This window comes from Nothobranchius furzeri, chromosome 6, assembly GCF_043380555.1.
Source record: "Nothobranchius furzeri strain GRZ-AD chromosome 6, NfurGRZ-RIMD1, whole genome shotgun sequence".
Taxonomy (NCBI): domain Eukaryota; kingdom Metazoa; phylum Chordata; class Actinopteri; order Cyprinodontiformes; family Nothobranchiidae; genus Nothobranchius; species Nothobranchius furzeri.
The window spans coordinates 65,521,083-65,536,786 of record NC_091746.1 but is presented as its reverse complement, the minus strand read 5'-3'; the positions used below and the strand labels follow the sequence as shown (position 1 = coordinate 65,536,786).

Here is a 15,704-nt window from a genome sequence, read left to right as displayed (position 1 = left end):
AAAAGCGTCTGCTAAATACATAAACATAAACCCAGCTCCACCAACATGTCATATTTCAACCCATTTTCTAAAGTGCAGCATTATGTTAAATGCACTGGGTTTTACCCTATTACATTTAAATTTCATGGTTAAACAGAACATGTTAAAATCTAAGCTCAGCTCGGCAGTGACCTAAAATACATAAATATAATTTTACTTACCCAAAAAAATGAAGTGGAGACTCCTTGGACGCTCTATTAGTGCAATTAATGCCACAGCAAGTCATTTTGCCCAACAATTGCACAAATAATATCCAAAAAGAACACACAAACGGCACAACTAATGGTCTAGGTTGAGAGACTAAAAATAGCGGAACAGTTTTCAGGCGAGGCCGAGGCTCAGGCTGATGCCTTTCCCTGGAGCTAGCTCTGCGGTCACGCGGGTCTGATGCTCATTAATTATACAGAATTTTAGGCATTTAATACACTTAAACAGAAGAGTGACAAAAAAAATTCACCCCCCTCAGAGTTGTCATAAGTGCAAACTAGATCTATTAAACCTAAAACATGTTTTGGAACCAGGCTGTAAACATGTTTATTTCTGCTGTGAAATTGGTATTTTTAACATGGGAGTCAATGAGGATTTGCTCGCTTCTGACACCAGCCCCTAGTGGATGAGGGTGGAACTGCAATTTTTGTCACTTCCTTGTTGGCTTCACTTCCAGACCCGAATTATGGGGGCTTGGGTTCAACAGGTTTTATAGTTGTGACTTTATTGAATAAAGTTATTGCTGACATCTTATATATTGCTGATCTGATATATTTCACATGTGATGTTGTAATATAAACCTTCACACCATCTTCAGATTCTCATTGGCATGAAAGTTTACTACCAGAACAGCGGCTTCCTTTTCAATTTTCAATTTTCAAGAAACTCCTGAAGACCCTGCTCTTCAGAGAGCATCTTCTAAACTAGCACCCTCCCTGCACCCATCCCCCCTCTCTACTGTCCACTCCTTGTTCCCTACTTTCCATGACTGATGTCAAGTTGTTGTTGTTATTGTTGTTAGCCTCAAGGGCAATATGCCGATTATCATTTGTAAGTCGCTTTGGACAAAAGCGTCTGCTAAATACATAAACATAAACATAAAGTTGGGACTTTCCTGCAGAACTCGGCCTCTGGATTTACCAAATGAGCTTACATGTTGTTGCTGTTGCCGATATTCTTGCATGTAAACAACATTCCACGTAAAATGGTGTAAAGGTTTATAAAATAATATTTACACAAACTGTGTTGACACTTTAGAGATTTCGTCTTGTCATTACTGTAATGGATTTCTCCAAAACGAGCCCATTTGGGAAGCTATCTAAGAGTAGGACATAAATCATTCATAGCATTTATCCAGTAGAACACTTCAAAATGGCCCCTTAATTATGAAGCATCATCATCAGGGTTATTATTTAAAAGTGACCGGGTCAGCCCTTTGGATCAATTTTATTTTAAAACTCTGAATTAGCACCCTACGACTGCGTAATCTCATTATCCAATCATTAAGAATTTATAATCAAGGCTAAGTGAAGCTACTCTCTACAATGTTTTTGCCCCTGAGTCTAGCTGGATCCATTAATAACTTAATTCGAGTAACACGTCTTTATAAGAAGAAAACCTTTTCATCAAAAATTAAAAGAGAAATCAGCTAATTACTCCCTTATTCTTCATGTCCTCGTGTGCAGCGTTTCAGGTCTAACCTGCCTGGTGTTTAATTGCTGTTTAGGGAAATGGGTCATTTGCTAAAGTGTCAGTTTGATACCTACCATGCCACAAGCAGACGTTCTCCTTTCTTGTCCTTAACAAAGATCTGTAGTTTTGTTTGTCAGGCAGGGTAAGAAAAATCTGTTCCAGCTGCCAAAACTTCCCAAGCCCCCAATTAACCTGCAACTGTTAAGACCGCTTTGCATATTTTGTCCATTTTTTTCCCTTCATTTGAGCTTCAGGCTACTTAGAGGATTTCTCAGCACGTCCCGTTTCAGTGCAGATCTCATTATCTTTCAAGAACAAGCTAGCAGCCTCTGTTTCCCACTCATTCGTTTTTCTTTGTGGAGTTGGATGCCGCAATACTGGCGGGAGCAGATAGAGCATAATCGTCGCCGATGAGCTAATTTAATGAATTGGTTTTGTCACATTATCCCAGTGGAGCACAGAGTGCCTCCAACGCCAGAGCCAAGCGGTGTTTGAAATGACAGTCAGGTGCTGGGTTGATTAAAATCGCCTTCCTTGCGAGGGTGCTCATTAGTAGCCTTAACACTGCATAGTTGAACAATCAAGTTGTGTATCAGGAGGCAGACGAGGGATAGAAAACAAAAAAGGTACTAATGGAGTTTAAAACCTTGGTAGACTTGGCTCTGACAAAAGGCTTCCACAACTTTAATTTGGTGGATTTTCCTCAGATTTTTAGATTATGGGGTGAAAAACATCTTGGTGCATCCTAATTAAAATATTGCCTTTACGTTTATTTATTTTTTTTTTTGTTTTTTGTTTTTTTGGCTTGCTTTTCCCTCTTTAAGGTGTGGAGAGAACCAGTGATGTGGCCCTGTACTCAGGCCTGGCAGCAGGAGTGGTAACCATGGTGATGCTGATCATCGCAGTCACGCTTTATCGGCGGAGCCAAAGTGAGTACGGAGTTGATGTCATCGACTCCTCTGCCCTCACCGGGGGGTTCCAGTCTTTCAGCTTCAAGACTTCTCGACAAGGTGAGCCAAAGTATGATTCCACCTCTTGTGCCCATGATCTCACCAAACCTGCCCCTGGCATGAGACTCCCACCAGGATCCAGCTACTATTCTCCAAGTCCATATTCGTGACTGCAAACCCGTGTGTCTAATTTGCTCAGAGACCTAGTAATTTTGATGAGCTATATCCTCGTTAAAGATTAGGCAGCTCATTGGAGGCAGACAGCAGTATTTGCCTACACTGTAGGCGTTTAAGTGTCTCAGGGTATCCAACTTTTAAGGAGTGGTTTCACTCATTTAATCAATGCATTTGTAGTGGTCTGTAGGTGTAATTAGCACCTTGTTAGTCGTTCTCCGGGGAGGAGAAATAATATGTGCACCATTTCTCTGACCAGTTAGTTGCCCACGTCACAGCTGAGCTCCAGGTTTTGGAGTCTTATGTCCCGATATGTGGACATCTCGCCCCAGATTGGATAGCAGCAACGTCACTCTACCACTGACTTGCAACGTGGATGTTTTAGCCTCCACAAATAACACAAGCCTGGAGGAGCTTCTTCTGTGTGGTGGTGTTGCTAATACTAATGGTTACTTACCAGTCCGCCGCTGATTCCCGGACATTAAAACAACAACAGCCTTCCCCGTTGTGAGTCAAGGTCAGCTTTATTTATATAGCACCTTTCCTGTTGCTCACACAACCCACAGCGCTGAACAGAACAACGCCATGCAATAAAACATGCCCAAGTAATATTAAAAATTATGGTATCAAAAACACAAAATATAAATAAAGCCATGAGTAAATGGATGAGAGTAAACAATAAAATGACAAGTTGAAAATAAAGCAATAACTACAAGATCAAACATTAAAACCACAGGAAACTAGATAAAAAGTATCCTACAGTTTCACTGTTATTTTCATATCAGAAGCTAATGCAGGAGGTAGGTGTAGGAGACCATTTTCATGTTCAGCCTGGGACGGCAGTAGCTCAGGAGGTAGAGCAGGTTGTCCAGTAATCGGAAAGTTGCAGGTTCGATCCCGGCTCCGACCATAAAATTTTGCTGTTGTATCCGTGGACACTTAACCCACGTTGCCGGCTGGTGGTGGTCGGAGGGACCGGTGGCGCCAGTGCACGGCAGCCTCGCCTTTGTCAGTGCGCCCCAGGGCAACTGTAGCTACATCGTAGCTCATCCCCACCAGCCTGTGAATGCGTGTGTGAATGGGTGAATGACTGATTGTGTTGTGAAGCACCTTGGGGGAGTCATAGAACCCTAAGAAGGCACTATACAAGTACAGGCCATTTACCATTTCAGCCTGTGTGGAAAAACTCAGAGCGACCGATTATAATCAGTAATAAATGTGTTTTTAGTGTTGCACGCCTTTAACTCAAACAGTTTGGTGTTTTTGATGTATTTGAATTCAGTTTATTTGTGTTCATGTTCTTTAACAGCAAATGCAGATTATTATTTGAGGCATAAAACTTTAAGGCAATGACATTTAAGTTAAAGGGGAACTAGGAACCAGTTTTGGATTGCTTTTAGCACCGCCTAGAGTCTGGTTGTAGAACTGAAAGCAAAACTTACCTTTTTGCTGTGCATTTGTCTTTTTAACACCTTAATCTACCAGCTGGGATGCCTCCCTAGCCTTCCTTTAGTGTCTACAGGAGCCATTCATCACTAAATTAAACAAATCAGCTGTGTTCATGATCTAAAACATGCTAGAAACATGCTGCAGCTCCAGGTATGTCAGCTCAATGTTTTCTAACAGAGCGGCCCACCAGTCTGACGCTGCAAGAGGAATATTCTGGCCACAGGGGGTGATAGAGGTTGCGTGGCTCTTGTTTAACCCCATAATGAGTCATTTTAGCACATACTGACTCAAGAAAATGATTTAAATTATGAAAAATATGCAGTGTATCCATTAAAATGTTTTATAGGGCATGTAATGTTTTTCTAATATGAAAGTAGCTTTGGCTCGATTCACACTGCAGGATTTTCAGATTGTTAGATTATTTTTAGAGCGTGACACACTGCACAGGTGAGAAAGAAGCAAAACCACAGACATAACAGTTTTGGTCCTACTGGGTGTGGTGTGCAGCCACAAGGCAACATCTACACACTATAGATGAAGCGATTTCACCCGTTAACATTCTTCATTCAGATGGAACATCACATAGAACCTCCTGAGATCAAACTTGACTTTGGCGTAAACAACCTGGCAGAAGCAGAAAGCATCACCTCACTTTATGACTGGTTACACGTCACATTCAACAGGCGAAACGTTTGTTTGTCCTACAAATCAAGACGAGACAATCCAACAGGTTAGGTAGCCCTGATTCTTGATCGGAGCGGTCCCAATGTCCTTGCAAGCAGACCCAAGTGCTCTTAACACACCTCACATGGTAGGATTATCTGACAAGATTATATTCAGAGCCATTGCGGTAATCAGGCATGTCTGTGTAAATCGGGCCTTATTTTACAAGCAAATACTTGTAGACGAACAGCCCTTTGTTTTAGATCTCTGTTGTAAGCAAATGAAAGCGCTAAACGCCTTTCTTCTAAAGGAAGGTGTTTGCGATGTCACCAGATGCCGTTTTTGACTACAGCTAAAAAACTACAGTGTTGCACAATACAATCGTCATTTCCTCCTTTTTTCTGATTGGTTATTTTTAAGCTGCTTTGTGTTTAATTAGGATTTAAATCATAAAGACTTCAGCCCCTGTTCACATGATTGTTATTCTTGGGGGTGTAGCACTTTATAACAAGGCTTCCTTTATTAACGGTACTTAATGCATTATTAAGCATTAATAAAGGGTCCCTTTTTTAACATTCCCGCTATCGTTAGCTATTAAGTGTTCTTAATGTTAGGACAAAGGTCAGGGTGTGTGTGTGTCTGCTTAGTAATGCATTACATAATATGGTTAATGCAGTTGTTAATACTTTATTAAATAATTTATTAATGCTTAATATTGCACTAAGTAACGTTAATAAAAGGACCCTTATTGTGGAGTGTTATCTTTTTTGTTTTAACAATCAAAATAAATTTATTTTAGCTATTTAACAAAAATTCTAAATGCTTACAAATTATTATATTTCTGCCATTTTAAGAAAAATCTTCAAAATGACCTACTTGACTTTGCTGTGAGTTGATGTTGTACAGTAATTCAAAACAAGAGCACTTGGAGAGGGAACTTTCATAAATACGCACCACTTGACCCTTTCAGGGACAAATCAATTCAGCGACACTGCAGTTTTATTTATTTATTTTATTTTATTTTATTTACAAAACACAAAAAATGTGTTTCTGTTGGCTTTTTTTACCCCAACTTTACCAAACACTTAATTCGGTCGTTTTGTTCTTTTGGCTTGTCATCTTTTTTAAATTAGAAGAAAAAAAGATTTAAACATTGAGATCATATTTGCAAAAATAAATAAATACAGCAATCAAAGCAGCAAGTCATTTATTTCTGCTAATGTACTTTATACATTTATGTAATTTTTATAAATTATGCATTCACGTCTTTGTATTATGACATAACTAATGAGCTTGAATTATTAACAAGCTTCCAAAGCCAGTATGAGAATGACTGTGTTAAATTTTTCAGTTTGTTTATTTGAACCTTCTGGAGGTTCGTGAAGTCTGAGCTGCAGTGCAAACGTCCAATAATTAAATATTGTCATCTATGTGAGCACGCAGCGGAAACGTCAGAAATAATCAAACTTGGCTGAAAACTAATTGTAACAAGCAGAAAGTGTGTTTTTGTGAATTATCTTCTAACAACAAAGAAGTTTATCTTCCTAAATACAAGATTGTCAGTTATTATGTTTAAATTACTTCAAACAATTATTGATGATTATCAGATTAAAAATGCTGTTCATTAGTAGGGTTTATTATTTTATTTCCACAGAGCCCAGAAGTAAAGCATGAGGTCCCTCGTCTCCATTCACAGGAACATCAGAGCCGTGCAGCTTGCTATGTTTTGCCCAACAGATTGCGGCATTTTTTTTTTTTTTACAAGGCAGGCATTATGGTGGGCCTCAGCGGGAGCCCTCAGCGAGCCATAATAAAGTTCATTTTGATAACACCGCAGGATGCAGGGGAACGCTTTGATCTTGGTCTCCGTTCCTCGTGTTGGAAAATCTAAAGCAGCCAAACCTTTATAATATCCTGCATGTCCTTCTAATTCACATGTAGCTTTTACAGAAGACAGCTGTTTTTGTTTTCTTTACAATTATATATTTATTTACCTATTTAACATTACTTGAACTCTGGCTTGGTGGTATGGCCCAAAATAAAAATTGCGATATTTTGGGCCTTTATCCTGATATGTGATATATATATATTGGTCAATCTTTGTCCAAATGTTTGGGGTAACACTATGGCATGATATAATAAAATGAAAAATTTCCATTTGGCTGTTCTCTGTAGTAATGAGCAGTTTTTTGGGCTTGTTTTCTTCATTTTCTTTACCCTTTTAAAGAGCAAGTAATGCCTAAATTAACTTTTTTTATGCTGATAAACTGTATAGATGAGTGTCTAATGGTGCTGCAGATGTGCAATCATTAGTGTAGCAGTTTAGTGCAACTTACTTAAAATTAAATATTTTAGCCCAAAACCGTAATTACATCTCCATCTTCAGGTTAAAACTCTGCTCCACATTCATGTGGAATCAGCTGTGGCTGATGGCTAAGCTGAAAAATGTGACGTCAGCAAATTACTATGTGACTGCACTGCACTGGTCTCCAGGTGAGGCAGCCGCACCTCCACCTGGCTCAACGGGCAGCACTAGCTCAACAGGTTAAGCGGGTTGTCCAGTAATTGGAAGGTTGCAGGTTCGATCCCGGCTCCGGACAGAGAATTCTACTGTTGTGTAGTTGGGCAAGACACTTAACCCACCTTGCCTGCTGGTGAAGGTTGGAGGGACCGGTGGCGCCTGTGCTCGGCAGCCTCGCCTCTGTCAGTGTGCCCCAGGGCAGTTGTGGCTACATCGTAGCTCATCACCATCAGTGTGTGAATGTGTGTGTGAATGGATGAACGATACACTGTAGTGTAAAGCGCTTTGGAGTCCTTGCTCTGAGGTTGCTCTGAGGCTATACAAGTGTGGGTCATCACCTGCTGATATGGCACGCTGGCGCTTGGAGCCGTTCGCCTCCTTGAAAAAAAATTCCCTCCTCCCCCTTTTCATCTAATGATCGCGGCAATGCTGCAACATCTGTCTGCTCTTCTCCTGAGCGACAAGTCTACTGTGAGTGCGAGCTTGCGTGCACGCGCTCATGTTTAGACTGAGAAACTCCGACAGCGTATACGGGGGATGGGTACCGTCTATCACTGCCTCAGTGCCGCTCTCTCGAGCTGCTAAGGCGGCGCCTCTTTCAGAAGGGTTTTCCTAACAGGAAGTGTGGATGAAATGCATCTCCACCCATGCATTGACCCTCATATTAAGCAGGTTAGTCAGATTTTACATGGGAGACTTGACCTCAGCAGCATCAGTGCAATAAAACCAAACATCAGACTTTAACATTTGCTCACAGAAAACAGTCAAAAACAGAAAATGTAAACTTAAAAGCGTTCTTACTTTGGCGGGAAAAGTTGTTGAAGGTCCATAAATCTTAGATTCAATCTTAAATGTTTCCTTGTTTAAAGACCGGATAAATAAGGATAATTTTATGGATGGACCCCTACCAGTGAGTGAGCCATCGTGTGTAAGGATTATCTCGCTATTCTAGAAAAGAGTAGACGATGATGCTAACCCTAACTCACCATGGTGTTCCCTATCCAATGCACAGTTAGTGAAGCCTTCATGTTTAAAATCCCTCAATAGTCCTAAATAGGCAAAAAGGCAAATCAAGACATGACATCTTGTCTTGCAGCACAGATTAAAGTATGATTCCTACAGCAAGCAGAAAAGTGCTAATATTTCTGATCAATAATCACATTGCAGTACCCAGACATCAGCGACACACATAAAACAAAAATATACCAGCCAAATGTTCAGTGACTGGCTTTTTAAACATTATTATTAAATTTGATCCAGGTTTCTTAGAATATAAAATTAAATACTTGTTGGCCTCAAAGGTGATGAAATTATATTCTGACCACTGTTTGACACAAGCAGTGGTACCAGAATAAATTAGTTTAGCAACCAATTTATTCACCACTTGATGGTATTAATAAAAAGTCCATCCTCTGACCCCTTTATCTAATAATAAATAATACTTAGTTTTAAAGGCCAACCATCTGTCAGTAAAATAATAGTCGCCGGTGAATGTCAGAGCCACACGAAACTCATCCTGTTTCTGCACAAAAACATCAAAACTAGTGGTTATGTTTGATTCATGTATTCTTTCCAAATCCAAAGACACTCTTGGATCCACTGCTAATTGTCATCATCCTTTAGTTTGCTATCTCTGGACGTTTGCTAGCTTCTACTGAGCCATTCTCCCTGCCATCGTAAACGTTTCCCAGAGTTTTCCACATGAGAGGCGGGGCAAGCCGTGATGCATTCGGAGTGTGTGGGAGAAACAAAACTCTTAGTAATTAGATGTAGACAGCTGAATGTTTGCCTATAAATTGTATTCTTGATCAAGGTATAAACATTTAGTAGGAACATGAGGAACACAGCTTGATGTATCGAGCAAATAGACGTCTGTTGTAATTTAGTGTTCAATAAATAAATCGTCAAGTTTTACGATACATTTCATCTCACAGATGCCAGATCAATAATCATATCTCATAATAACATGGTTATTTCTGTTATTTCACCAATATAATTGAATATATGATGGATTTATGTCACCAATGCTTGCCTTGCCACTAAGTTGAAAATGAAAGATATAAATAGTTGGATGATAACTTCATGAATCTTTATTTCTGAAAGCTAAAAGTCACATACCACCCCTGCTGCTGTTGTTTGCTGCTTTTAGTCAAGACATTATTTCTGTAAGTGGTATGCCATTCTTGTTTCCATGGTGAGGAAATTACAGCCTTATTCACAAAGGATAAAAAAATAATTGTCTCGACATGCCCTTCTAACTTTAAATGCGGGTAATAGCTACATGCTGGTTTTGAGTGTCAATGTGCAGAAATGTTCTCAGTTTTAGTTGCTGTCAGTAATTTTCTTCTTTTCTTTTTGTGTTTTTCAGCCAACCCTCTGCTTATTAACTCATCCATGCAACCTGATCTAACGGTGTCGCGCACGTATACCAGTCCCATGTGTTTCCAGGACTCCATTGACAAGGAGATAATGGCTGAGCACTCACTGCTTGACCCGCTGCCTGATCTAAAGGCTAAAGGTTAGAGAACAGAAGTATTTAAAAGCCCGTGTGAATTCGGTAATCATCCAGATTTCAATGGGAAAGAAAAATCCTTCCCTCTTTGAGTCTTCTCTTCTAAAGAAGCCTTTCATACGAGGCTAATTGACCGTTCGTCCATCCGCTTCATGTTCAGCATGTTACTGTTGCTATGCTGCTTGTGCTTCCTGTACACGTGTGGCACACGGGATTTTTTAATAATGCATGTTTATTGGAAAAAAATGACATGTTAAAGATTTGAAATGATGATTCTAGACATGTAAGTTATTTTGAAAAAGCCCATGAAATGCAAAGATGTTTGAACAAAGAATCGATCTTCAGCGTCACCAAGTACATTCACTTATTATCTGTTTCTGTTACTGCAGCAGCAGGAGTCAGATTTTAAACATGACACAATACCAGTCAGTGTCTTTAAAGAAAGTTAACAAACAAACAAGCCTCCAGGAGAAAAGTGTGAGTCTTTTTGGTCTCTACCAAAGTTAGGTCAGCTGATGTATTCCTAATATTAACAGTTACTATTTTTGTAAAGTAAAAATGTCTAAACTATGAAAGATTTTCACATTACGTGATCACAAACCATGAAAGCATCGGAGCACAGAGTGGATCTTATTCTCCAAATTACTGTAAAAGTTCATTATAGTCACCACACAAGAGAAATTAGCTTATTCACGGTTCCATATATTGCTATTTTAAACCTTTGAGAGCAAAGGTAAGCATAATATCTGATCAAATATTGTCGTTGGCACTATTAAAATGTCATTCATCCTAAATATGAGTTACTTTCATCAGCCTGAATTAATACTCAAAACTGAAACGATTCCTTTTAGCAAAGCTCCGCACACGCCCACTCTGACAAAACGCACCCACAACAGCGTCATAGGCAAGAATGCTGTTGTGTTGGCCTTGGTAGTCCAGTGGTTTAAGTACCTGCCTTTGTCTCACTTTGCCATTAGCTAACACCGGTTTTACTCCCACTAGTCTTGGTAGTCATTCACTTAGCCAGCTGAAGCAGATCTCATGTTTTTGTATTTTAGTTTTATTGATTCATTATTTTGTGTATCTAAAGATCTTTGAATTTGGTCATTTCCAAGCAGCCCTTGAGCGGATGCTCAGCTCACCTCACATGGACTCACACTGGCTAACCCCCAAATTCCACTACCTCCGCTCCGCTCCGGTCCGCCCCCGCCTTCCGCAGCCGCTCGCTTCCGAACTCAATTTTTACTGCTACCCGCTCTACAACGGCTCCGCTCCGGTGCAGAGACCTGAGGTGGGCAAACAAGCATGCGCGGGATTTTCGAGATCTTGCGATCCAGTCCGAGCAATAAACGCGGAAGTTAGATCCAAACACCCGTTGTGTGGGAGAAGCATCGAAATGAACTGTTTAATCTGCCCATCATTTGTGTTGACAGATCAGCAGTGTTTGGATCAACAAAGTGTGACTACTTTGATAGTGGAAACTGTATTTATGGCTTACTTTTGTGCATTTAAACTTCAGCTGCCACTGATAGTTGTTAAAAGTTGTTAAACCTGTGCATATGAAACAAAAAACGACTTTTGTTTATCGATGTATTGTGAAAAACGGAAGTTGTGCTCGCTCCTTTTCCTGTTGGGCGTTTGTGATTTCTGTCCATTGACTGCGGAGGTGTTCCGGCGTCCAGCGAAAATAGGATCGATTCTATTTTTGCCGGACGCCGGAACAGAGGGCGGCGCACGGCGCCGCACTGCCGGAGCACGGCCGCAGTAGTGGAATTGCTCTGATTGACTAGAACGGGACCGATTTTGCTCCGGCGTTCGTGTCGGAGCGGAGCAGAGGTAGTGGAATTTGGGGGTAAAAAAGCAAAGATTAGTCCATATATTTTAAACAGTTTACCAATAAAGGGTTGAAAACATCATACTTGCAAGTGTAGCTAAAAAGAAGAAGAAAAGTTGCTGCCAATCAATCAAACTTTATTTATAAAGCGCTTTTACTACAAGAATGCAACTCAAAGTGCTTTACAGATTAAAATGACCCTACATGACCCCATTCCTATCCGTCCCACACCGATTAAAAGCACTGGCCCAGTCATACCATACCCCCCGTACACACGCCTGGCACTCTAACCACTGGACCACCAAGTCTGCTGCAAAGCAATAGTCGCCCTACACACATATCCTGAGCTGACCGTTACGTGCATCTTTGTAGACAGGATGCACAGTTTTTATTTTGTGTTTTGTCCCCAATGCAGAAGTCATTTGTTAGAATGTCAATAGAATATCCAGGTTTCAGAACCGAGACCAGATTCAGGGAGAGGAAATTTTTTTGGTGACGCAAGTGAGCTACTTTCTCCTGGATCAGGAAAAATCTTTACATCGACCAAATTGAAGCTGAGGCAGGAAAATGCATTAATGCAGCCAAAAAATGGGTTTGGGGATAGTTCTCATGAGGAAATGAAAATATAACAGGGTAAAACGCTCCTAAAAGAAGATTTTCCATGATATGGCCCCTTTAAGTAAAAAAAAAACAACTGAAGTGAACTTCGTTATGTATTTAGTGAAAAGCAAAAACTGTTGGAATTGTGTTTGGTATGATAATTGTAAGCATAATACACCTTAAACTCTCAACAAAAGGCATATGATGCAACTATTGTTTTGATTTAAAATGAGCTAAAATTGATGAAGTCTAGCCATGTTTTAACTGCGTGAGAGTATTATTGCTAATCAATCATCTGGTCCTCTAAGCACGATCTATAGGGTTAGGTGTGCCAGACCCCACAAAGGCATCCTGAAAAATGTATCTGTTAATGTAAAGCACTGATGTGACATCAGCCTGCCTTTTATACCTGACTAACCTTAGCTCCGTGTGGCTGATTCTATTCCTTAACCCAGTGGTTCCTAATCTGGGGGTCCCGACCCCCACAAGGAGGCGCCAAAGCCTCTCAGTGGGTCACCAGGACCTCTCCACTTTAGGGGTTAAAACTTCATTTATTACTCGTTTATAGCCTACATTTTGCTCACAATTTTTTTCATGAGTGAAAAGTTTACTGGTATTAAGACAGGAAATAATTAGTACAGAAAAAGTAACACACTTTTAAGAACATTTTGCTCAGCTCACTGTTTTATTTTCAAGTGTCAAAAGTTCATTAAAGATAGGACTGGTTGATTAATCACAGCGTTTACAGTAAATAATCTAGTATAAACAGTAATATACACATTTAAGTACATTTTGCTCGGTGTATTTTTTATGTGTCAAACGTTTATTGAAAGGAATGATTGATTTATCAGTGTTTACAAGAAACAATGTGTTCAGAAAAGTAATACAAACTGGCAAGCACATTATGCTCTGTTTGGTTTTGTTAATGACGTTGTTCTGTACTGGAGCCTACTATTACTGTTATCTATTGAATCAAAGCATATTAAAATGTGCTTGAACAATTTTATCATTTCTTAATAATGTTTGTACTGGAAGAGAGAATGGGAGGGGGCCGTCAAAAATTTTACTGGTAAAAAAGGGGTCCCTTGGGAAAAAGGTTGGGAACCACTGCCTTAACCTATGCTTTCTTCACTGCCTTGTAAGGCGTTTGCCGTCAGCCCTAAGTGACATTTAACACAGACATAAATGTAAAGATGTTTTTATAGCCCTGCTTCCAGAGATGAGCCATATTCAAACTGAAAAGAGGCTCCTGGACGAGTAAATTGAACAGAAGTTATCACACTTATCAGGCTTATTTTAGACCTGAGGTACAAAACTTCACATGGGAATTTTCCAAAGTCATGTGGAAGAATTGTGACCGAGGAATTAAATTTTAGTGTAGCAACATTTCCAAAAGAGTCCAGATTGTTTTTAGTGGGGTTATTATTTAGAGACATAAAGACATGATAATGTGCTCCTCTCAGGTGCTGCCAACCCTACACTCGAGGCAGCCTGAGTACAGACCGTTCTCATTTGTGGCTGCCTGTTGGTGGAACGAGCTGCCAAATGCTATCAGAGCTGGGAGCTCTCTCTCTGCCTTCATGAATCTCCTAAAGACTCTTCTCTTAAAGAACACCTCCTCTCCTAACACACCTATCTCACACTACCTCTACCGCTTGTTCTGTCCTTTGAATAAATAGCACATAAAGGAGACATATTAGGCCTATTTTTCACAAGCCGACACAAATTCCTGAGGTCTTAAATGTCGGTGACATACTTTAGTGAAAAAGCTACAAGATAACAGAGCCACTGCACTCTTCTTCACCCTTCCTTTATAGCTGCTTTTCTTCCTAGCCGGGTTAGAGAGTAACACGAGCCTTTCGACTCCACTTTTCCAGTCTTCTTGTGCTCTTTTTGGTGTGCGTGCAACTCTGCACAATCGTGCAAATGTAAATTAAGGGATATATTGCACGTAAAAACCATTACAGCACATTATCCTGCACAAAAAAAACTAAAGTACATAAAATAGGAGCTCACACTAGCACACGCAGGTCTAAGATCTAAGCACAGTCAACAAAGAAACATTCAAACTTCATAAAAGGTCAATTACTTGAATTCCTAGTACAAATACTCTGACGAATATAGGTAAAAGACTGCACCACAGATAGGATTGCTTGGCTGGTTTGGAGTCACATCCCGAGGAAGAGCACATCGTATTTCCTTCGTCACATATTGGCTCCATAAACCACGGCCTTCGCTGTCGGAACGGTCCTCTTCGCTTTAAGCTGTTAGTGGCTGATGTTGGCAACCATTGTTTATAAGGGCCGTTTAAACTGATGTTTACTGTGTGGTGGCAGCTTGTTCTTCTGCCATTGCTGAAGAGAAGGGAAAGCATCAAAACTTGCTACATAAATAAGCTATACAAAAAAGGGGCAAAATATTAGGCATCGTTAATCTCCTGTACTTTTATGGTACTTTTTAGGTCAGAGGACCCCAAAGTGCTGTACACCACCGTCAGTCATTCACCCATTCACAAACTGGTGGTGACGTGCTACACTGTAGCCACAGCTGCATTGGGGCACATTAACAGAAGAGAGCCAGTGAGGTGTTGTGCCCAAGGACACAATGACTCACAAGAACAACGCCTGGGTTCGAACCTGCAACCCAGAAATTATAAGATGACCTCCTAACCCCACTGTTGAATATAAAGATAAAATGAGACAGAAATAGAAAATATGCTTTTTTAGGGTACAAAGTAACAATGGACATGAAAAACAAGCGGAGCTCAACAAGTTTGTTTTGCCAAAACTTTGTTTGTTGGAGCAACAGAAACAGTCTTATTTTAAAACATCACCTTAAATATGGGCGGGGCCTCAGTAGACTTTGGTCTGTACCTGCCAGGTTTTCCTCTTGTTCCTGCTTTTCATGTTCTCTCACGTCGGGTTAATCAGTCTTCAATCCTCGTAGGTAATTAAAGTTCTAGTTTAGATTCTGAACCGACTCATCTTTCCTTGCCTGCATTTGGGTCTTTTCAGTGCACCAGGTTATGATTTATAACGTTAATCCAAATAGTTTTGCTAAATTTCCAAACAAAGTGCCAGGTTTATGCTTTAGTGAGATTTTAGAGGTGGTGGTTACTCCAGACACCCAAATAAATGCTCCTAAACACAAAACAGTGTTTTTATTCCATCATGAGTCAGCTTCAGAGCACTTAAAACAGGAACTTCCACCTCTTTAAAGCATGTAGTTTAATCCTCACATAACAAAATGTTAAACAACTAAATGTAATAAACAACCATCTGT

General features: G+C 40.1%; 1 protein-coding gene across 1 annotated transcript in view; it reads left to right on the top strand.

Moving 5' to 3' along the window:
• Nucleotides 1-15,704, top strand: part of LOC107374870 (netrin receptor UNC5D) — a 354,048-nt gene that overhangs the window by 281,507 nt on the left and 56,837 nt on the right. Inside the window, exons 9-10 of the mRNA XM_015943168.3 lie at nucleotides 2,544-2,729; nucleotides 9,845-9,994. Of these exons, the coding sequence (XP_015798654.3) occupies nucleotides 2,544-2,729; nucleotides 9,845-9,994 (336 nt within the window). The remainder of the gene's footprint in view (nucleotides 1-2,543; nucleotides 2,730-9,844; nucleotides 9,995-15,704) is intronic.